Source organism: Stegodyphus dumicola, chromosome 8 (assembly GCF_044657685.1).
Source record: "Stegodyphus dumicola isolate Sdum_Otavi_A_Nest chromosome 8, ASM4465768v1".
Lineage (NCBI taxonomy): Eukaryota > Metazoa > Arthropoda > Arachnida > Araneae > Eresidae > Stegodyphus > Stegodyphus dumicola.
The window spans coordinates 98,712,736-98,738,691 of record NC_140775.1 but is presented as its reverse complement, the minus strand read 5'-3'; the positions used below and the strand labels follow the sequence as shown (position 1 = coordinate 98,738,691).

General features: G+C 33.7%; 1 protein-coding gene across 1 annotated transcript in view; it reads left to right on the top strand.

Moving 5' to 3' along the window:
* LOC118180936 (uncharacterized) overlaps nucleotides 1-25,956 on the top strand; it is a 54,730-nt gene that overhangs the window by 3,282 nt on the left and 25,492 nt on the right. The window contains exon 2 of the mRNA XM_035350017.2: nucleotides 6,635-6,829. Coding sequence (XP_035205908.1) covers nucleotides 6,635-6,829 — 195 coding nt within the window. The remainder of the gene's footprint in view (nucleotides 1-6,634; nucleotides 6,830-25,956) is intronic.

Below are 25,956 nucleotides of genomic sequence, written 5' to 3'. Positions count from 1 at the left end.
GAGTTCTAACGCGAAAGTTTGCTTCCAGAAGAAATGAGATCCCACATCTGACTCTCGAAATACATAGTGTTTCTGTAAAACAATTATTCATATAAGGTTAAATTTTTCCTGATTCTAAAATGCGAAAGTTTTACTCGAACTTACTATGTGCATACATATATATATATATATGAATCCGCACAATTTTTGTTTAGAAGCTGACTATGAAACGCTCGCCTCGATTTGTATTCTCAAGGTAAAACAGACTGGATTTGAGAGGTTTTCGTGCTTTCTGTCATGTATAATGTGCATAATGTATACATTTATCATTTCCATTAAAAAGTTCTCCACTAAGGGATCCAACTGATAACCCCCCCCCCTAAAAAAATAAAAAACTAGCTTATTTAAAAAAAAATTTTAACATTATAATGTAATCCAACAGAACTTTGGGGGTAACAGAAAAATATAATAAATTAATAAACAAAATGACTGTCTTGTTTCACTTTAAAGGGGGGATATAAATTATAAAAGGTTGATTAAATAATAGTGCTATAATTTTTGCATTAATTATTTTACTGTAATTTTTACTAAAATTATCATAGCAATTTATTGTTTTCTCTCTTTTTTAATAACGCTTATATAACAAAGTTTTACTTAAAATATTATAAACAATTTATTGTTTTCTGTCTCTCTTTTTTAAATATAAATCATTACAGGTCTTATTTTCATTATGAAAAAAATTCTGCTAATGTATGAACAGCTATAGAATTACGAATAAAATTTTATTGAACAAAATAGAACACGTTATATATTTTCTTGTATTCTAAATAGAGCGCAAATGGTGTGCCTCAGATTTAAAAAATCTAGCACGGTTCTGGCATAATCTTTCCAACTTATGGGGCCCATTATGCAACAGTAACATTTATCATTCATAGGGTCGGACAGGTGTCGCCGTTTCACGTAATATTTTTAATTTATCATTTAGGAGACCTGGCAAAGAGCCAGTTTTCAGAAGAGTTGTTATTTGACATGGCCTGACATTCTTTGAAGTTAAAACATTTAAGTAATGGAACGATTTGAAAGCAGTATACCTATGGATATTATGAAACAAATCTTCATTTTATTTTTTAATATTAGCTGTAACTTATTATTTAATATTCAATATTAACATCCAATTTATGCAATTTACAATACAGCTAATAATTTTTATGAAATATTTTCCATTATTATCATTCCTAATTCCATCACTACATACTTCGATACAGAATAATCGTTCGCGTTCCACCTAGCGGTTATTTATTTATTTTATTTTATTTTATGGTGTTATTTTCCCAAAATTAATTTCCTACTAAAATAGGAACTGCTACCTCTTCCCTAGCTGGAACTATGTTATTGGAAGTTTCGTGCGTAAACGATCCATGCATTTTTTCTTCTTGAATATATAAGTGTTTTTATTATTGAGTGAATGAAGAAAAGTTTGTATATGGTGTTAATATGTGAGGGGATAATATCGTACTACGTTTTCTTTCTTATTGTTTGACATTGCTATGCTGAGTTCCTGAATTAAGTAGGATTTTATATACTATGTATTAAAATTCTGTAGTTGGTTCTTAGACTACTAGGCTTATCGTAACTACTTCCTGTAAATTATTTTAAGTGCTTCTTTGGAATCTAAATACATATACCTAATTGCATTCCTTCCTTATCTTCTGATACAAAATATGATGCTAAATAAGGGAAGGGGGAGAGAAATTCCTTTATTTACGTAACAGGTATTGCATTTATTACAGGCGAAGTTTCAGATGAGCTTCGGTATTGGAATTTAGTGTTTAACTATTTTTTTACGAATTTAACTATATTTATTAATTTTTAAGTGTTTATTTGTTTAAATTTAATTTTTTATTATTTCATTTACTTAATTTTATTCATCTTTCCTGACTTTAGGGCTTCGACACTTCTAATTAAAAAAAAATTAAACCCTGACTTATCATTCTTCAGGTGAAGCTTATGTTAATTAAGATATTTAGATTTACTCCGTAATTACAAATAGTTTTGTTGGTATATAAGTATGTTGCTGTATGCTTTTCATATAATATATGAAGCAAAAAATGGTGTATCTTTTTATCACGTTAAGGAAACATAAAATTCATTTATAATGCAAAAGAATTACATCTTGGTGATTATATCTTTATTTTTTTAAAATTCAGATAACATTTCGTTGACCTTGGGCTTCTCCATAATCTCTGACCTCAAACAAACACAGTAACCACTAACCTGCGATGCTTTCACTTTATTTGGAATCCCTTTCTTTCTGTCACTCACGCAGAAATAGGGCAACCTCGTGCACCGGATATGACGTTGGTAGTAGGTCAGACTTTCCTTTTTCTTTGTCGCAGCTTCCTGGCGGTGAGAAGATGACGCATGCAAATATAGCGTGACTTGCAAGCCTAATTAGTGATACTTGAACTCGTTTTAATATCACATGAAGTATCAGTATCGGATGTCGGCAAGGGTACTGATTACATTGAAGGTTGACATTAGATATTGAGCTCATAGTCGAGTTCTAATTTGAATCCAATTGCATGTAAAATGTTGTAGGAATTTAATGACCAGAATACTTAGCCCAGTGTCAAAAATTTGGAAGATGAGCTGTTTGATGGCGTGTCTGCTTAAGCCTAAGGTGAAAAAAAAACACTATACGTATTTATTTATTTAAAAAAAAAAAAAAAAAAAAAACATTCAGTATTTTGCATTGAAATATCCGAATAATTACCAAAGTAAAATATAGGTAAAACAAAACCAGGCGTGTATAAAATAATAATTAAGAAACACGAATTCGCTATATAACAATTTCTTACTCTGTCAAATATATAGGAGCCGTTTGCCATCGTATTCGCTCCACCACAATCCCGCTGAAAATCTTTTGGAGGCCTTTTCTAAGTCTTTGTAAACTTTCGAATTTGTCACAGGGAGGTCGAAATTTCCGTATTAAATGAATGGCAATTATTGGATTTGACACACAAGCGAAGGTACGAATCATTGTAGCAGAGGTTGTCTAAAAGGTCAAAAGTTTTTATATCTCTTATCAAATTTTGTTTGTTTTTAATGGCTTATAGTTTTTTAATGTACTAAATGTGACGTACGTATCTGACCGCTCAACTAATCGCAATGGAATTACTGATAATGCTCTTTGAAGGTATGCGCTCAAGATTGTGATGATTTAAAAATATAGATCTCTGAGTACGGTTATAGTTAAAAAAAAATCGATATTTTCAAATGGCAACACCCACTTATTTCTGCGCAAATTGATCAATGCATTAAAAAACCATAAATGGTTTTGAGTCAATACACAAGACTAAAATTGCTGGTTTCAAACGTTGGCAAAGAATGACATTGTAAAGGACTAGTGACAATACAACAGATGAAAGGGAAAAAAAACTTTTATTGGAAACCCCAAAGTTTTCAGCTTGCTCACCTTCGCAGACGATAATGCATTGCATGCGGGAGATTATTGGCAACAAGGACGGGCGTAACATCGCAGGAGGAATCTGTAAAACTTCATTGTTTTTGGAGTCTTCCAATTCTGATAAATCTCGTAGATTTAATGTGTACACCTTAGATTTCAAGTAACCCCAGAACCAGAAATGAGATCGAGAATCGCGGTGGCTATGACACTGCAAAGTTTCGAGGTGACTCTTACTTGAAACGTTATGCCCGTTGAAAATTTTTTCGTTAACTCCAATGAAAGTTCATTTTCTCTTACTTCTCTTGCGTTGTTATTTGTTCTTTAGAATGCTATTCTTTGTGAATATTTTGCGCTTGCAGGTTTCGTCATACGTGTATCGTTTCGACGCTATTTATGGTTTTTCCGTGCACTGATCAATTTATACAAGAAAAAGTGAGTGTAACCTGTCGAACATTTCGAAATTTTTTCATTGTAACTGTAACCCTGAGGGCTCTATTGTTTTAAATCATCGCAGTCTCGAGTGCATACCTTCAAATAACAATATTTAAAATTTCATTTTGATTGGTTGAACAGATAGGCATGTAGGGGTTCATATATTGGGGAAGTGGTTTACGACTGCCCTGTATTTCATGTCAGTAGGATGTTAAGGAAGGCGAAAGTCCCGCTCCCCACCTTATATTAAGGAAGAATCTTATGTTATCGCATGAGTACACAACACCTTTACTTCATCATTTGCATTCCTGCAGCTGAAGAAGAAAGTTCTAATCAACCTTCGAAACTAGTACTGCAAATTTATGTACTCTGAATCTTTTTACTTCAATGTCTTCAACATTTGTTTTTTCGATGTGTTATTTTAGTTAAAATTGGCTCAGTGTGATCTCCCGCTTGCAAATCTGATACGATCTTCCTCTGGAAACTTAGCAACAACTTGTAGAATTCATGCTATGACGGGTTAAAGATGATTTTCGTGTAATAAGTGGAACAACGCGGCATTTAGAAGGGTGATCAGAATATTTTAGCTGATTAGTTTATGTAGTATAGCAATACCAGGGCACAATCTCAGTCGCAAGATGAAAAGAATGAAACAAAATTGTCGTTAATGGTTCGCCCAAAACCACGTAGTTACTGTTAACTTAAAGTTAGGAAAATTAAGTTTTTTGCTTTATCGAGTTTTATTTGTATAAAACGAAATAAAAACTACTCTTTTCTTGAAAATTAGAAAAAGAAATTACTTTGTTTGACTAAAGATTCAGTTCATTCTTATTTGAGCCCAAAAGAAAGCAATGAAATTAAATTTGTATGTACGTAGGCCTTAAAAATGAACATCAGATAATGTTTACGCATTTTATAGGATGATTTCGGGGTGTTCAATTTATTTTAAAATATTTTTTAAATGTAAAGAGTATTTTTTTAAAATGTTCTATCTAATAGCCTTTTTTCTAGACTATAAGTCTACCTCGTGATTTCCATGATAGAAGGGCTTTTCGTAAAATTACCAGGGGTATCGATTTCCATTCCTCTTCCACTGCTTTCCAAAGTCCTCAATCATATAGGTTTGCGCTTAGAAAGAGCCCTTTTCAAGAGCCCAAAGGCACAATAGTCTATAGGTGAAATGTCAGAAGACTTTGCAGCAATACATTGAAAAGGTATACATGCAATACCTATGTTAGTCTTCATTTTTTAAAGGAATGCAGTACTTTTCGAAATATGACTTGTTGCTCTATCTTGATGTGAAGTTTTACTCTTTGAAAATCGTGGGTATAAAGAAATGGAACTTTTTCTCTAAATATTGGAAGTAAAACTGTAGAATCATTAGGTTAATTGGAAGCAGAAAAGATGAAAAATATGCAACCGCCTTCGCCGCGAATCGAACCACGGATCTCTGGAATACCGGCCCAGCGTGCTACCGTTACACCACGAAGGCACGCTAGGGAAGTGGGAGAAATACCTTATAAAACTTTCTCTTGATTGTACGTTAAGTTAATCTTAACTTCTTTTCCCACTTTTTTTACTTTTCATTTCCCGTGTCAGAGAATTCTGTGACTGTCATAAATTCCTTACTGAAACTTTCTTTGCATTGACAGAACCAGGTTTGTACATTTTTTTCCTCCTCGTTTTCATTAATAAATAGATCTTTTTTGTTGCGGTCATTTAGTACACCATGCTTCATGAAGGGTCACAATGTATTTCCATTTATCTCCTACTAAATATTTTTCATACAGGGTTCTACAAATTGTTCTGCGCTGAGTCACATGTCTGGGCAAAAGCTGGTGAACATTATGTTTTTTAGGTTTTTCAAGTTGTAAATCTTGGTTTATTAATCTATTTATAATTGCTGAAGATGTATTTAAACACTTTGTAATTGATTTCTGCGTCGACGGATTTTCTTTTGTTGCTAGTGATTTTACTTTAGAAACATCAGAAACAATGCTACATTTTTCGAATTTTCGTTTGAAGTCTTCTTTCCATGTAAAAATAATGATTGACGGTTTTTACCTTTGCGATTAATAATGTTGCTTATTTTGCACATAGAAATTTTAATTTTAATATCATGCATTTCACAGCGTTTTTGAATAACTGAATAATGTTTCTCTTCGGAAAACGCAAAAACGTGTCATTCAATTCATAGCTTGTTTATATACGACATTTTGAAAGAATAATAAATTTAAAAATAGCAGATGATATTTCTCATTTCAAACAATAAGCTGTTGCCATAAAATTTGATTCCAAAACATTTGCTGTTTTAAATTCTTTATCAAAATCGTTTTAAAAGTGTTGAAACAGCCTCAACATAATCTTGTATATTTTTATCTTACTAGAATCCTGTCTTTTTCTTTAAAATCTATATAAAACGAGAAACTTATCCTATTTTCAAGCAAGAGGAAATAAGATCTAACCAAGAACTAAACAGTTATTTTATTTGCATTTATAGGCTACCTGATACTGGCTGAACATTCTTACTACAAATTCATCTAAATTAATTTGGTAGCTTCTTAAAAATATGTATTGTTTTTTTTATAGTTTTTAAATCAGCGAAAAAAGTTAAAAGCACGTAAATCAATTAACAACAAAATCAATTTATTTTACGTGAATAACAAGCGGAACAGATAATTGAAAAATCTATTGTAATTATTGAAGCTTTAAAACATTACTTACAACAAAGAATTATATTTAATTTTTCTATTTCAGATTATTGGTGCGGTATGTCTCGGTTTGATAGCCTACTATTCGAGCGGTCATGGCAATTGGAGAGGTTTTGCTGGAGATCCTGAACATACTTTATTTTTCATTGTCACTTTTGCGTTCCTGGTGACTACTTTCCTTATGCTACTGTCATTCTTGATTTCACTGATGGCTGCTTCCATCTTGCCTAAAACTATCTTCGTGAGTATTTGTTCTCTATAACTTTGTTGAAACTTAGAGCAAACTTGACAGTAATTGAGCACTGGATAGGTTCTTTGCAGCAAAGTAGCATGTTTAATTGATTTATTGTATTTTTAAATTATATTTCTAAGTATCTAATACGTTTATCATTTTGATAATATTTTTTTGGGGGGAATTTTTATCTGCGTCATATATATGGCTATTTAGTTTACCAAAAAAATGTAACATATATAACTTTTGTAGAATTTACATATTTCATATCTTTATAATATCTGAATTTAGCGTATCTGTTTATGTGTTTATTTTGTATTTAGACACTGTGTATGTGTCAAGTAGCCAAAAACATTCTACCGCATTTTTCGGATTCAAGGCTGAGAAGATATTTGGAGAAAAGGTATAAACTGTCTCCTGCATATGTTGTTTTCCAGGGTACAAAGTAAGTGATATTTATTTAAGAAAGCGCTTGTAAAGTAAAGCGGATACGAAGACAGTTAATTTCATCCACGATAATTTGGCTTTAAGAAAGGAATTAGTTATTCACGATACCACGATTATACATAACTTAAACTTCTTGGAATGCAATGAAGGATTTGCAGCATGGACATTGGGATGCATCTGGCACTATAATGATGTGACCGCTTATTGAAGCATCCACGTAAGAAGGGGGAAATTACCCTTTTTATGGAAGGAGATAAATGATTTGTAGATGAGATGTTATCTATCGCTTCGTTCGATATCAGTGTGTTCAACTTCTCCGCCATCTCCAGTTGCTTGAACACGCAAACAGATGGTTTCAACAGTTGCATTGAGCCTTTCTGAAGTTTCAGCCTTATAAGAGAGGAAGTCTGCTAAAGGCTGAGTGGATATGACCGCTAAACATTGATAGCTCGATTTGGTTCAAATCTCGACAAGTGGACTGGCTGCGTGAGCGTTTTCTTGGCTTCCCTTGTGAAACATATGTAGGAGCCAGTTCACATTAGAAATCTTTCTAGGAAAGCATCTCTTTCTTTTGGCTAATAGCCTTCGAGTGTTTTACCGTAAGCAAATAAATATTGTAAGGGAGACATCTTCATTGATAATATCTGTAGATCTGCTTCATAAATGATGGATGACCTCCCAGACCATGGCGATCAGTTACTGGCATAAAATTTTGGAGTTACCTTTGTACAGTATGATTTGTTGCTGCATTGTTTCCAAATACTTTGTTTATTTTGCGGCATGCCTTAGAAGAGTTGTAAGATGTGTGCTGTGTACTTTTAAGTTACATTTGAAGTTGAAGAATCTTAAAAACTGATCAGCGAATAATCGCTCGAGTTCGTGAGATAGAGAACAATACGTAAGAAAGGTTAAATTACCCTTTATTATTCCATTAAAGTTTAACAGAACTCCGTCTTGGAGTTTTACAATAGAGCTGCGACTTGAACTTGAACATAGGAAGCTAAGAACTAAACTTATCTTCAACTAAAAAGATATAGACGAAGCTATCAAGATTCTAACAGAGTTGGCTCCTTAATTTTAAATAACGGCGAAGCTATCAAGGGCCTAAAGTACGGCCGAGCTTAATATAAGCTTAAGAGAGAAAAGCCTAAGAAGGCGAACGCGCGCTAGTCAGAATCACTGGTTCTCTCTGACGAAGTCAGTAGAACTTCACGGTTAAATATTTCTCCTCATTTATATTCAAACGCGATTCTAAAACTACGTTCTGGCCGGAATTTGTAAGTTGAAATTCAGGAAGACTGGAAAGGAACTTTAACTGTTAGATAAATGAACATAATCCTTAAAGAGTTCATGTATTAAATACGCTTGAAAAATGAAATTCTTCACAGACATAACTAAGGACAGACAGCGCGGAATAACTATATTCTTCTCTGACATAATTAAAGCTCTTTTCTAACAACAAAAATGGTGAATTGGACTGTGAAATTTTCCAAATGGTAAGCGTTACTGCGAAGTGTCTAATGTACGTATGGATGTGAATGTATGATAATATCGGCTTTTGTCCCGAACACTATTGAAAAGCAACAGAATAACGTCTAGATACATGGACATAATTAAGTGTCATGTTAAATCTTTTTATCAGAAATTTCACATATTACAATTTCGTTCGTAATGCCAGCTGTTGTACCATATGATTGCAGTTTGTGTTATTCCCACTCATAAATTTATAGTTGTGCTATAATGGCGTGTAGAATGTCCGCTATTTCATCCGCGAAATTTTGTTTTATAGGGATTTATGGAAATATTATCTTTAAAAGATGCTCGATATCTATGAACAGATTATCTTCAGAGATGCTTAAAAAATCTTCCATTCAACCTTAAATATTTCCTGATTATTGCTGTTGAAAAGAAAAATAAAATGCAGATTACTGAGAAAATTAAATCTGCCGACGATAATTGGCGCAGAGCCAGGTAAATGCTCAGGTTACAATCCGTATTTTTACATTGCGCTGAGGAGTTTCAAACTGTTATCATTATTTTAGAACTTTCATCTGAATAATGTCCCTATTTAAAAAGAAATAAATTTCTTTCCCCCATCCATAGAATACTTACAAAATGCTTTTGTTCTTGTGCATTTATAAATATTTATCGAATACAACGACTGTGGTATCGTGCTTGAGAAGAATATTTGTAGATCAGCTAGTTTTTTAGCTGAATCATGCTCTTTAAATATGAATAGTAACAATGGAGCAGCAGTGACTCATTTAATTTCGAAACGTTGTTCTCCGTTTTACGATCTCCATTAATATGCTATGTTGTTTTCTGACAGAGGCCGGATGTTTCAGGACATTGTTTAAGACCTTTTCTGTTGCATACATGAGTTTCTTTTTACCTCTTTGGACAAAGTGGAGAAAGTATTGTAATCGCGAAAAATTTGGGGTATCATATTTTAACAGAAATATCCATTTTGACCTTTTCCGAATCCATTTGGACAATATTTTTGCGTGGCATCTGTCCGTACGGACAGAATAAATGAAGTTTTTTCAAAAGCAGATTATAAAATATATTCAAAATTCGTTTTTTCGTGACATCTCTAAGTACGTACGTACGTATGTATCTCGTTTAACTCTGAAACGATTAGCCGTAGAATGTTGATATTTTGTATATAGAACTGCTATATCATCTAGTTGTGCAACGCCCTTTTTTTATTGCAATCGGCAGCCCATTCTCTTACTCGGCTTAAAAGCCCTCACCCAATCTCTTACTCCCAATCTATATACTCCCAGTACTTACACTCAATCTCTTACTCGGCTTAAAAGTGCTCACCGGGCTTTATTTTCGCAATCGTTAATCGTAGTCATATATTTCCAGAGTTGACTCCCGTGCGACAAAATGACCAGGCTATTTAATCTCAGAATTCGCAGTTTATGATGTCATTTTCGACTTGTCTTGAGGAATCAGAAGTTAGAATAATTCGAGAAAAGTTTAAATGAAGTGCAGCAAAATATGTGTATAATTTAATATGTCGTAAGAGGAAGTAATGAGGAGGCCATGCAGAAGATTGTAACAGTATGAAACTAATAACAGTAAGACCGCGATCTGTCATTTTCGCGTATGTATTGATTGTCTGTATAGTGTCGAATAAAATTTTCTGTAGATGACATTATTTATTCTTGTAGCTATCGTTCATACAACTTCCGTTCTATCGAATCGTTTGTAAGTCATGTTATCGGCTCAGCCTTTCCCGCATGGATCGTTTGAGGAAAAAAGAAAATTAAAGCAGACTATGTGTTAATTTTTTTGCGTTACCTTCTGTTTGGTCTGTCACTCTGTAACACAGTTTTATTGTAACGCATCGTGCGTAGCCCTGAACTGCACATCCTCGACATCCGTATCATTTCTGAATATTATTAAGTTCCCGTAAAATTGTTTTTTTTTTTTTTTTTTTTTTTTTTTTTTTTAATTTTCATTAATTTACTTCTATCAGTTTTTAGATGTTTCTGGTTAATTTTCAGCCTACAAAGAAATGGAGGCCAAAAATAAAAATAAGAATGAACAAATCTGAAAAACAATCACTTCCTTAAACGGTCTATTATATTATATACATGTTTTGCAGCATTTCATTAAAATTACTTATTTCCTCGATTTTTCTACCTTAATTAACAGATCTCTCAAGGAAAGATGAAAATAACATTAAAAATTACAAATTTTGAAATTATATCCCGGTCAATTTTTGTCGTACAGGAGTCAAACTTCTTTTAATTTTATTTTTTAAGAAGGAGTATTAAACTTAAAAGTAAAGCATGTTAGTCTCCAGCACAAGCCAGATAAATATAGGAACCGAAAGACCGAATTAAAATTTTAATTTCGTTATTTGTCGAAAAGTATTTTTTTAAAAATTTGGCATTGTCAAAACATGAATATTTTCATCATTTAAAACATTTCTGTAATTGGAAGGATATGACTACGACCAACGATTACAAAAATAAAGGCAGGGTAAGCAGTTTTAAACTGGTTAAGGGGATGGGTTAAGATATAATATATATATATTAAGATAGAAAGATAAGCGTTTGGTTTTGCCGATTGCAATAAGAAAAGGAGATGCAAAACTAGTTGTTATAGCAGTCCCATATACAAAATTTTGACATATCGTTTTTGAGTTATGTGAGATAAATACATACATAGGTACGCACAGACATCATGAAAAATTCCCTTCAGAATCCACCTTCCATTTTACAATCCGTTTGGAAGATGCATTCTTTCATTCTGTCCGTATGTACAGACGTCTCGGGGAAGAAAAGCGTCAAAAAAAAAAAAAATTTCAAATTTTTACCTGCATATCAAATAATGATGACATAAAAAAACTAATTTAATATATAATATCAGCTGAATCTTCTTGAATCAACTGTATATTTAAATTAATAAAATGCAGTTTTATTTAATAGAGAGCAAATTAAAAAGCAGTAAAAAATAGAAACCAGGGAAACAAAACAAGCATCACGTTTTCTACCTTCGCGAGCGGCAAAAATGAAAAATTCTTAATGCTTGCTTTTTTTTTTCTGTTGTGGAACGACTGCATCTCCAGCACATGCCAGTTAGAATTGTAGTTGAAGACTTAATATCGAAGTTTTCAATAAAATAAAAGGATTTTAAGCGGAAATTACGTTCCTGATTTTTACTTTCATTCATTCGGTCCATGATTTGTCTTGGTTTTTTAGCATAAAAAGTTTTTTAGTCCACAGGGGCAGTTAGCTCAGAAAGGATATTAATTTCGTTTTGGCACTTTGCGTTGGTTCCCTATAAATGGCGTTTCACTTTTCAAATTGTTGCCACCAAATATTAGAACCCTGCATTATTTTTAAAGAAATTAAATAATGAAGAATCTGCATGAATGTATGTATGTTTCTCGCATTGTGAAGAAACAACGGTAGCTAGAGCCATCAAATTTTGAATAATGTACATTTCCACCCAAATATGGGCATCTGGAAGCCCAAATTTGGAATTTGTTTTATTATCTATTTCATATTCTGTAAAGCATTTGTGAGTTTTTAAGAAACTTGACGATTTCAAAGCGAGCAATGGCAACACTGTACCCACTCCGCCCCCCCCCCAAATTATCTCCAGCGCGTGAAACTGTGTATCCGAAATTCTAGATATGCTCTTTTTTAATTATTGTGTGATATTGCTGTTGAATCGAATATTATGGTTTAAGTGCGAAGAACGTGATATTTAATAAATAAAGGTAACACACAAAACGTTAAAAAAGCGCCCCTTTGGGGTGAAGTATAAAATCTAAAAGTAATTTTTTTTTTTTTTTTTTTTTCCCTGTTGGAAATAAATTACTTTTACCAATAAAGCTGTATTTGCTGGTATGAAAGGTGTAAATAAGTTATTAGTTTTGTGAAGTTCGTTTTAGAATTACTATTCACAGTTATAGTTTGGAAACCAATACTTCATACTTCAGTTAAATTTATTTTTTCTTTCAGTTTTATCGTAATTCGTGTTCAGTTTATTCAGTTCATACGTATAGCATATCAGATTCCGATTCCAATACTGTTTGTCTGATTTGTCTCTAAATATTATTTTATAATTTTGATTTCTTTACATTCATTAATTTTAATTTATAAAGAAATTTGTGAAATAAGTTAACAATTGTGATTGCTCTAAAACTTACTATTAAGAAGTGTTACTTTTAAGATGATAATTCACATTTTACATCGTCTTCTAAGGTCGTCGCCACCAGATGGACCGCTGTATATGTATGATATTTTTATTCCGACATACTCCCAGAAAAGTTATTCACTATGAATTTATGAATTCCTTTGATAATTAAAATGAATTATGTTTAAGAAATATTTCGACAAATAAACTGATAATCAAACTGTAGTCAGACCTCCATTCACGGAATCTTCACTTTAACAAACACTCCTTATAAACAGACAGTTCATGAATCCTGCGCCATCAAAGTGAGATAAAAATGCCCTCTTATTTAATGGATTATTAATAATACGTATTATACTCTTAGTCTCGTAACTCAGCGCTAATGGGTGGTTAGATTACATTAACCAATTTAATTAAGATATGGATGTTATTTACGTTTTAAATATAGTTTTTTTTTTTTTTTTTAATTTATATTTATGTTAAACAAACCATACTGTATGGCTATTAACTTTGCATAAAAAAGATTCACAAGGTTTTCTTTTTAGAGCTTTTATCTATGTTCTTACTCTGTTGCGATTGTATAACGAAATTTCTAAGGGCTTTTCACTCCTATTTTTTTAACTACTACTTGTCATTTAAAAGTCGTTTCTTTATATTTTAATTAAATCTGTAAATTTTCTAAATATCACTCTGGCCGAGCGCGGTGTTTTCTTCGTTAACGCAAAGTTTCGTTCCGTAAGTTAACTTTCTAACGGGTTGGATATGTCAGATTAAGAAAGTGTGTATAATTTATCCAAACTTAAATATTCTTGTAACTTAAAGAAAGAAAAATTAAACAAATGTTAATTGAAAGAATTTCCATCACTACTTAATAAATAGGTACACGATGCAATTACTTTTTTAATGGCTAGGGATTTCTGCTTGCTAGACTTCACAATGATTGATGCAATTTATTAAACGTTTCTCAATAAGAAATGCAGAGTTTTTCAATACCTCTCATGATGCATCTTCCTCTTTCTTCATTTGGGTCAATCTCTATTACAAAATTAGACAATTCCTATGCCTGTTTTAACAATTAATTTAACTTCTTGTACGTTAAAGGCTCTTTATCTTCTTCACTATGGTTGCTTTCACCGTCTGTTGATGGTGTTTATAAGATCATCCAATTCTCCATTTGTCTTTCACGATCGTTATTCTCAACTCATTCTTTGATTTCTCCCTGAGCCATATCTAAAAATCCTTCCCCGCGTGTTACTTTTGCAACGTATACGATTTCCCTGGCTTCATTTTCAATCGATGGAAATCTTTTTGTTGTCAACTTCTGGCCAGAGCTGATGCCATCAAGCATTCGTTGTTGATGAATTCACTTGTTACCATGCGACTTTAATGATTTCTATACAGTATGTTTATGTTGAAAGCTTCCAAAATAACATATAAACATGCTTGACAAAGTAGGCTGAAATCTTAAAGATTCCTTGATCCATTAGTTTGATTTAGGAAGTGGTGTTTGATGAAAGGAATAAACCTTTACATTTGGATGTAATATTGTGAGTGCTTCAGCACTTTGTTCTGAAACACAGTTGAGAATTAGGAAACATTTTAATGCTCAGATTTTACTGATCCAAGCAATGAATGAATCTGTCATGAAAAAGGCTATTCCAAAGCGGCCGACGCGCTTCAGCATAACTTCTCATAACAGAAAATTCCCGCATTCGGCAAATTGAATGGAGACAGTTAAGAAAACGCGTGTACTAAAATCGCGTTCTCCATGTCCGCGTTCGGTAAGGGTTTAGAGCATACTTGATAATTTTTTGAAAACTGCATCTTTTCTGAGATGAGGATGTCGAGGGGGGGGGACTATAACTGAAAAAAGAATTTAGTAAAAATTCTGCTCTGTATTATGCAAATTTAGCTGTGTGAAATTGTATGTATTTTTATGAGTAGAGAATTTTAAAATTAGAAAGAATATACCTTTTTACTAAATGTGAACTTCCGGTAAATCCTCAGTAAGACATTAAGTGTTTTATCGCTATGTCTAAGATGAAAGAGAAACGTAAGAAGGGTGTAAAAGACCCTTTTATTTAAAACTAAGTAAAGTGAACAGAAAGCACACCTGGTGCTTACAAATCGGCCAGCAGTTACGACGAGAATTCAAAGTAGAATTTTAAATTTAAAACTATTCTCAGTATCAAATAGCTAAAGGCTACGCAGAGATATTTAAACACGAAAGTGGGCTCTTAAGCTTATACCAGCCTGAAAGTATTATACGCCTTAGAATAGCAAACTAGTAACATGGCCTTTAGCCCGCAGAACATGTTGTGTCTAAACAATCTCAAACCCTCACTGAACTACGCACGAGCTAACTTGCATTCTGGCAGGAAAACGGAAAGAGAGAAATGACAGTACAGATTCCAAATATAAAATAACTGGTTAATTATCATAAATAAACCCTACAAAATTTGATGATAATCGTCAGTGAAATATAAGTTTGATTTTCATATTAAGGTCGTTCAGGGACATCTCGACACCTTAAGGGAAAATTATGAATAACACTGGTTGACATTTAAGGATTTATCATTTATTTTTACCGAAAATAATTATTCCTGTATTAGTAACACATTATGAACATTTGGCTTACCTGAAAAACATCATAGGTCATATAAATGCAATGAAAAACATAAAAGCCAGATGTCCACTTCTCCCTTAACTGCGGGAGATCTCGACAGATATCTACGGGGTGGCAGGTACAATTCAGAACAATGGTCTTTTTTTTTTTTTTTTTTTTTTTTTTTTTTAAAGAAATAAGGACAACACACTGTGGAAAAGAAAGATTGGCGGACTAAACACATATTAACAATGCAACAATATACATCCTCCCTTTTAACTATCTACATTTGTTGCATGTAAACTGGGGTTGATTCCCATTTTGTACATACGCCTCATGGAACAACGTACTACACTCTCCGACACATTTCACCCACTTCTGTCCGGCAGTATCATCAAAATACTACCCACCGCACTCGCCACAGTAATTTTCACTGTCTTCGAGATTCCTGGAGGTACTAGGTTGAGTTCCTTCCTGACGTCTGGGTCCCTGTGTTGGTGTTTTACTGCGCAGTTGGTGTTTTACTGCGCATCTAGTATTCTGCGGATGTTATAATGGCTGATTCTTGTTTTTTCCTCCTATTTCGTACAGAGTGGTTCTGTACTACTGGTACAGGGGATAATTCCGAAAATGATGTAGAAGCTGATGCAGTAGATAGTGATGATGACCTCTGGAGGTTATCGTCTTCCTCTACCATAACTGGAATGGTGCCATTTGTAGTAGACATGAGTTCATATTCAAACATATTGTCTTCCAAAATATCAGGATTGTATGGGTATATTCCACATTTTCGAAAGCCATTGGCAAAATTGCCTGACTCGACTGCTGAGATCTCCCCGTAACCTACTGTCGAAATCTCCCCGAGTTATACATTTCTATGAAAGATGGCAGAACCCCCCCCCCCTCTGACTGGCTATGAAAACTTTTTGCGTAGACATCCATGTTCCTGAATGCGTGATCTCAATAGCCAGTCATTTGGAAATCGCCAAAAATCGAAGCCATCGTCCACATTTATCATCGTTATCAAAGCCAATCTTATACTTTATGCATTGCAAACTATGAAGAACTTACCTGACAGATTATTAATATTTATTTTCTTGATAAATCTCTGACTTTACAACACTTTCGATTCACAGTGACGCACTGCACTCTTAGGTTATTCCAATACAGTGGTTTCCATATGCGACACCAGGGTGCAGACCACTCTACTAAGGGACTTCCTTAAAAGTGTCGAGATGTCCCTGAACGACTATAAATGTTTTGGCTCTTTGTGACTGTTCGCTGCTTCGGTTTCAGCAGTCGGTAGAGTTGCTGAATGCTTGGCTTATTTTCGAGTGTACATGTGACGATAGCCAATCCACATATGCAATACCACCCGCACATGTTTGAGTACACCTGAATTTACATGCTTTATATATTTAACCGTCGTTCTACCGGCTGTAAAAAATCTGTATTATGGCCATCTTGTTTCTTATAAAATGCTCCTTATCATTATTTATGATCAGAACGGTATTTGAATCAAATTTGTTTTTTCCTACTTTGTAGTTTGCGAATTGACTACAGGGATTTCAAAGACAAATGAAATAATAAAACTTGTGCAACCGAAATGTGGGCTTAATAAAAAAAAGTTAAATCTAATTTATGGGACGAGAAGGACAATACATGTTTCTATTAAGATGAATTATTTTGTAATCACGTATACGGTTAGTATAATTAATAAAAGACATGTAAAATTAGTTATTTTACAATCATTTATACCATTAATATCATTTATAAAAGACTTGTATAATATCAGAAACCTGGCTACAGAATTTATTTCCATAGATGATATGTTTAGAAACGCACACAAAAAACACAGTCTTTTTAATTTGAGTCCCTTTTTAATTTTAGGGAAGTAATAATTATTTAAGAGAAAAATTTTCTTCCCATCTGTGCCCTGAAAGAAAATTATTAAGAGGGTCGATGATATTATTTCTTTTAGCTAAATAACGCTGATTAAACTGATGGTGGCTGATAAAAAAGACCGAAATTAACCTTAGATACTGAAAAATGTACTTTATCACGAGCCCGAAACAGAAGCCGATATCAATCTACGCAGATTATTTCATGCAAAACGAGATAACAGCCAGTTACGTTTTATTTTAACAGATAAATATTCTTCTAATGTATTTTACTTTGAATTTCGAAATGGTATGAAATTTATGCTCTTTTGAAAATGGTAACGTGCTGGTATATTTTGTTTTCTCTGTCAACAGCTACGATTTTGATGGAAACTTTTCTCAGACGAAAAGAATTGTGGAGGGCCTACTGTGGCCTAATAGACTGTGTTAGGTAAAATAGTAAGAAGTAGCGGCCTACGGGCCATATCGTATTCGCCAATCTGTTTATTACCAGCTTGCTAATTTTCTGATTTTATTCATTTGTATTTTTATCTTTCCTAGTGCTAAAAGTAGCAGCTTATAGTTGGCATTACTCGATGTGGTTTTCCATTTACAATCCCATTCGGATGATACTTAACCTTTTTATCTTCATTGTTATATCAACGAGAGTCCCAATAAGCAGGCATAGCAACCGTTGTGGGAAAAAAAAATTAATAAATCTGCAGTCAGGGCTTAAATGGCGGATAAGCTTAGAGATAGCTTTTTCGGATTTTTGGCTAAAATTTTTCTTCCGTAAGCGGACTAATTGATGTGACATTGTCAAATTTTTTAGAATTCCAACATCAAAATTAAAAGTTGCTGTCAATTTGGATAAACTTCGATGTTCCGTTTTAAATAGCAAGTAAAATAATTTAAAAAAATAAATTACGGCACAAATTATAAGTAAATCCATAATCATTGACATCTTAATATGGTTATAATAATTTGATTACCTCATTCTGTATTTTAATGTTTCTAAAATATTAAAGTCATAAAATTAAAAATGGGCTTGTGATAGTAATCTTATGATTTGGTGGTATGGATCAGTTTTAACTGGCCATCGCAAAGACAGAAAATTTACTTTTAACTTTTGAAGTAACAATCACATTTACAAAAACTATCATTCATCGTCTTATGGGGTATTCCTCATCAATCTGGGGCAGCATTCTTGCCCATGGTTTAGTAAACCCGTTTCGAATTCAGCCTTGATAGTTTTATTCCCGACTGAGCTTCCTTGGGGAAGATACTTTAATTCCCATCAGAATCCGATCTGAAAATATTCTTTCATTTCTCATGTATATTTCACAGTCTTCTCTGTTTTATAAATAAAAGAATACAGAATCAATGCTCTGAACTTACAAAAATTGCAACTGGTAGATTTCTAGTTTTATAGACATGTTTTATTCTAAAAGACCTGTCATCGTAAATTAGGTCTTTTGGACTTCTGGTTTCAGTATTGTTTTTTCCAAATGAGCACACGCTAGCCTTCTTAATGCATTCCCTGAACTGGGCAGACCTATTGGTCATTTAGCTGTCTCACCGTGTACATCAAGAAAAGGCGACCGAATTACTTCCGCGAGAAGGGAGAAGGTGTGTCCCAGTTTTAATGGAGAGCATCCCGAGGAATGCATTCCAGAGTATACTAACCATTTTTTCTTACCATCAACCTTTTGAGGATGTTAAGATGAATAGTATTTTAGGTGCTTTCATGCCACAGAGTTATTACACAGTTATAGCTACGCCTTTTCCGGGATTCGAGTTCGATCCCAAATCTGTTTCAGCTGATCCTTTATTACTATTTCAACTCAGAAGCGGGTCTCAATATATTCCGTCATATTTTTACAGATTATCAGATTATTTTTAAAGTAAGGCTGTCGTAACAATCGTCGTGTATTGAATATATATTTTAAAAATAGTCTGAGAAAAAGTGATGGGGTATGCAAGCACTTCTAATCATCCTCTTCTATGCTGAGGTCTAGCCCATAAGAGAAATACTGGAAGTAAACTGGATGACGTGCTGACAAAGCAGGCACGAACAATGTTCGTGATGAAGAGATCTCAACTCGCCTCCGGACATCATATCTTAAGTGTACCACTTATGAGCACATGCTTAAAGAGAAGCAGGAAAGATGGTTCATAGCTACCATGGGTTGTGGGACATTCCTATTTTTTCATAAAGTGGCAGCATAGCTAAGAAGCAGCTGCTTATCAATGATAAAACATTTCTCTGAACGCTGTCTTTCTTCTGTTTATTTGCACCACATCCAGTGCGGCGAAGCGAATTTTTGTGTATGTCGTTGGAAAGGAATAGTTGACCTCTACATGTTTGACTGCTGACAAACATCAGGATACCATCTTAAAGGAAAGCAACCTAGTTGTCATGAATTGCTAATAATCATAGTAACAGAACTACAGGAAATAAAATTGGCTCGATCATATCATACTATGATATTACTGCCCACTCAAGTATTTCAAGCCATATGCAGCCTGCCCCAAACATATCCATAATGTAAGTTTCCCTTATTTCTCTAGAAGTACAGCGGTACACTCCTACTATGTGTTCAATTATTTTATTCGAATTTAAATCAGTTCTGTACAGAGCTTTGTATATTTTCAATTTGACTATTCCTTTATCATTTGCCCGCATATTTTGATCTTATGTCTTCCTACTTAAGCATTCGTGCTGACTTAAGTAGCTTGACTTTTACGCTGCAGAAGAGGACTGCTGACCCTACGGCTATAAAATTTGCCTCACAGCATTATTGTCCTTGCAGAAGCGATCTAATGCTGCTGCGTCGTCTCCAAAGGAGGACCGGCAGAACAGACTGCTGCAAACACATTTGAAAAAGAAATTCACAAGGCTATTTACAGCGATGCATAAGTCCTCATAGGCTATACAGTTTTGTGTAAATCACCGACTAAGTGAGATCACTGATGGTCCTTTGTTCAGATAGAGATTAAATTTATCAGTAGCTTGACTTATAGTCATTGCTTTCCTTGATTAAAGGTGGTACATATGCAATCTTCTGTAAATTTCTGCAAGCTGTTTCCTTGTTTAAGCTGTTTTCGTTAACTTGTTTCATTGCTCATATGTCTCCAGTTAACACAACTCATATCACAGCCCTATTTTCTTCCGACTAGTTGACATTTAAACTCCGTATGAACAAACACCCCGAACGGAAACCAATTAGAACATTATCTAGTATAGTTCAAGAAACCCTACCCCTTCCGAAAAAAACTGCTTTTAAAATAAATTTTCGTTTTTAAGAAAGGTCAGAGGCGAAGGTTGGGTAAAATAAATCGACATTGTTTTGTTGTTTTGGTACAGAAAACGGCGTATAAAGAGCCATAAACTCCCATTTTCTTTGCATTTATATGAAAGGGGTGGATGAAAAATTGGAGTCTGAGTTCAGAATGAAGGCAAAGGATATTTTTGATTCGGGCTGTGTTGAGAAAGGCTGAATGGGACATCACCATTCCGTAAGGAATATGTGATTCAGAATAAAATTTTGACAGTAATAAATGATAAAGAACAAACTTTCTGTATCTTAAGAAGGAATAGCATTTAAGAATACTTGTTGTGTAATTTGAAGAAAAAGGCTAGAGGGCGCTGTTGTTCGCTTAGTTGTAGAGAATAAAGTTTGTTCATGTTGAAGGCGGCGGCCTAAGAATACGCTCTGTATATAGTAATTAAAATATTGTTTAAAATGTAAAAGTGTTAAAATTAGTAAACCCACTGAGCCACCATCATCTGATTTGGAGATGCACAAAATTATTAGATGGTGCATCGGCGTAAGGAATTAAGGCTTTGTGAAGATTTTAGGTGTTCGATCCAAGTGTTTCGATTTCAACGGATATTTCATATTCAAGTGACAATGGAATTCCAAATAAAGGTGGGGAAATCTTAAATTAATTATTTAGTGATTATTTGTAGTACATTAGTAAGTATTTATTATTGCTGTCGTGGGTGTATTTAAATTAAATAAAATGGAAGAGAAGTTAGATAGATTGAAACGTAAACGTTCCACATTGAGATCGTCTGTTACTAGGTTAATTAAAGTGATTGAAGATAAATTAAAAATTGAAGGAGAGGAAAATTCGATTAAAGAATTACGAGAATTCTTTGAATTATTAACCGAAAAGAAAAATAATTTAAGAACGCTTGATGATGAAATACAAGAGTTAATTGATGTTAACTTAATTGAAGAAGATTGTAGTATAAGCGAAGAATACAATGACAAATGTATAATTGCTTGTAGTCAAATTAAGCAGTTTCTAGGTACGGTTACCGCAGTACCGCCAGCGAGGAATCCCCAAAGTTCTGATTTAAACCAGTCTAGTGGTAATGGAATTTTGCATGTAAGTTCCAGTTCTAGTGGGAGTAGTACGCTGAAATTACCAAAATTAATGATTGATAAATTTTGGGGAGACCCCAAACAATGGAATGAATTTTGGAATAGTTTCGAAAATTCGATACATAAAAACGAAACGCTTTCAAAAATACAAAAATTTGTATACTTAAAAACATTCTTAACGGGACAAGCTTCGAATGTTGTGTCAGGCTTTGAGTTAACAGAAAGTAATTATGATAGTTGTGTAGCATTACTAAAGGACAGATATGGTCGAAAAGACCTGATCATTAATTCATTCATGAATAAAATTCTCAATTTAGAAGCCGTTAAAAATTCTGCTAACGTAAAGGCTTTACGTAAATTATATGACGAATTAGAAGTTTCGATTCGTAATTTGGAAACTTTAGAAGTAACTTCTGGCTCATATGGACATTTATTAATTCCAATATTATTAAAATTAATTCCGGACGATTTAGTTTTGGAATTTAATCGGCAAAGAGGATCGAAAGATAAAGTTGAAGTTTCGGAATTAACACAATTTATTAAAACGGAAATAGAATGCAGGGAAGTTTCAAATCTAGTATTAAGCGAAAGGAAAAATCCTGTGCCTCCGCGAGTCGATCAATCAAAATATGAAACTAGAAAATATGTAAAAAATACACCCACGGCTGCATTTCATACTGCAGTTAACCGAAAATGCATCTTTTGTGATAATTTGCACGAGTCATTTAAATGCGAAGTGAATGTTTCTGATAAATTAAAGAAACTAAGATCCGAAAACCGCTGCTTTTCTTGTTTTAAAAAATTCCATACATCAAAAAGGTGCAGAAATAAAACTAAATGTAATAAATGTGGCGGTATGTATCACAATGAATCGATTTGTACTAATAAATCCCTTGTAAACAAAAATTCGGAACAAGGTTATTCCGAAAATGCAACTGAATCTCTGACTTTGAATTCTGAGGAAAGAAATAAAGTTCAAAACTTAAAATTGATTGCTTCTGTTCCTCAAGGTAATAATAATAATGACTGTAATGCCAGGGAAATATTATTACAAACTTGTACAGTTTATGCTTGTTCTAAGTATAAATCAAAATTAACTAGATTAATTCTTGATCAAGGCAGTCACAGATCCTTTATAACGAAAAAATTGGCCGACCATTTAAAGCTTACTCCAATCCGTTATGAAAGACTTTCTGTTTATTCATTTGGTGCGACGAAGGCAATGAATCATTCCTATCCGGTCGTTGAAATCAAAATTCAGAATTGGAAACAAAATAATAAAATAAAAATTGAATGTTTGATCTCGGATGTTATTTCCTCGGCGTCCATCAGTGTGCCTAGTAAACAAATTGCAGACTTCATGGAGCATATGGGGTTGCAAATCGCCGATTGCGCAAGACAAAATAACATAGATGTTGAGATATTAATTGGGGGGGGATGAATTCTGGAATGTAGTTTATTCTGAAAGAATTAAAATATCTGAAGGGTTGTACGCAGTCAGTTCTGTGTTTGGTTGGGTTGCCGCAGGAATCGAGAAAAATAAAACAAACAAAAATTGTTCTGAAAATTTAGCGGTAATGACAAACACTGTTGTGTTGAAAGATTTAAAAGGTTTTTGGGAATTAGAACATATGGGAATTAATGATTCTGATGATTATTCCGATATTGACTGCGAAATAGTAGACCAGTTTGAAAGAAATTTGCAGTTTAAAAACGGAAGATATGAGGCAAATTTAATCTGGAAATACAGTCCGAATAATCTAGGAAATAATTTTGAGGTAGCTAAGAAACGATTCGCAAACCTTCACAATAAACTAAGTAAAACTCCGGAGATTTTTCGGGAATATAAAAATATAATTGAGAACCAGATATTAGAAGGAATTGTGGAGGAATGTCCAAATAATGATACAAATTTGGGATATTTTATGCCGCACCGAGCAGTGATACGACCTAGTGAAACTACTAAGGTAAGAATTGTGTACGATGCCATCAAGGACAGAGGACACGAATTCGTTAAATGACTGCCTTGAATCGGGACCTAATCTAAATCCAAATATACTAGACATTATGTTAAATTTTCGTAAGTTTAAGATAGCGTTTTGTGGAGACGTTGAAAAAGCCTTTTTGATGATAGGAATTGCTGAAGGTGATAGAAAATTTCTAAAATTTCTTTGGTTTAATGAAAATAATGACTCCTTTAAGATTATGCAAATGTGTCGCGTAGCTTTCGGTTTGACTATATCTCCTTTCATTTTGGCCGCCACTATAAAATATCACATTCGAAAATATAAAGATAAAATGCCGGACAGTTTCCAAATGTTAAATTCTTCTGTCTATGTCGATGACCTATATTTTGGAGCAGGAACGGTTGAAGATGCATATCGGTTATCTGTAGATGCGGTTAACATATTTAAGGATGCTGGGATGAATTTCAGAAAATTAAGAACTAATTCTAAAGCATTAAACGATTTATGGGTCTCAGATGGGATTAAGGAATCAGACAACAAATTAACTAGTGAATCGAATTTCTTAGGCATGATTTGGAATTCCATTGAAGACGATATAAAGTTAAATTTAAAAAATTTAATTGACTTTTCTACTGGAAACGATTTTGCTACAAAAAGGAAACTTTTGCAAAGCATCGCCCAAATATACGATCCATTTGGATTTATTGCACCCTTTGTTATTCGGGCAAAAATTATTATGCAAGAAATCTGGTGTTCCGGTTCTGACTGGGATGAGGTCCTTCCTGCAGAGATTAAGGACAAATTCAACATTTGGCGGGAGGAACTTAATGATTTAACTGAAATATCGATACAGCGAAATTTCTTTGATAATGATCCAATGAATATAAGCCTTCACCTATTTTCGGACGCTAGTCCTAAAGCATATGGGGCCATCGCATATTTCAGATATTGTACGAGTGATTCTAAAATTAAAACTTCCTTTATTATGTCGAAATGCAGAGTTGCACCTTTAAGATCAATCACGCTTCCTCGTTTAGAGTTAATGGGAGCACTCGTGGCTGCTCGAATGTATAAATATTTGAAAAAATTGTTTGGTGATTTAATTGAGGATGTTTATTTTTGGAGTGATTCCGAAATCGCCATTACTTGGATTAAAGGTTCGCCAAATAATTGGAAACCATTTATCGCCAATCGTGTTACAGAAATACAGAGTATATGCAACAAAAAATTGTGGAACCATTGCGAAGGGAAACAAAATCCTTCCGATTTACTAACTCGAGGAATTAGTGCTCAGTCACTAATTAAGAATTATTTGTGGTGGCATGGGCCACACTGGTTACGTTTTCCTACTGAAAACTTTCCAAAACAAAAGAAATTAAAACCAAATTCAGAATCGTTGGAGTTAAGAAAAAGTATTATTTTGACTGCACCTGTAATTAACAATGAATCCCCAATTTTGCATATAGAAAAATTCACTTCTTTAGGAAAATTACTTCGAATTACTGCCTATGTATTTAGATTTATTGGGAGGCTTCGGAAAAGGTCTACAGAGAATGGTTCTTTAAGTGCTTTTGAGATTAAAGCAGCTGAACATTATTGGGTAAAAATTACGCAACGAGAATCGTATCAAGCGGAAATAATTAAGTTATCAAATAAAAAATCAATTCTCGATTCTTCCATCTACTCCCTTAATCCAAGGCTTGATGAGGAGGGAATTCTTCGGTTGAAAGGTCGCATTCAATTTGCAGACTGTCACGAGAATTTAAAACATCCTATTCTATTACCCTCAAAATGCAAGTTTACCGAGTTGATCATCATGGACTCGCATGAAAGGGTATTCCATGCTGGAGTTAATTCGACACTAACTCAGATCAGAGACAAATATTGGATCATTAAGGGAAGACAGCGTGTTAAGACTATCATCAGAAAATGTGTGATATGCATACGATATAGTGCTCGTCCTGGGGTACAGGATATCGCTCCACTTCCTCCAGACAGAATCCAAGAGTCGCCTCCATTTGCTGTGACCGGGTTGGACTTCGCCGGTCCATTTTTTACGAAAGACAGGCAAGGTAAAGTTTACATGCTGTTGTTAACGTGTGCGGTCACTCGTGCCTTACATATAGAGATAGTAACTGATCTCAGCACTGAAAGTTTTTTGCTAGCTTTCCGAAGATTTTTA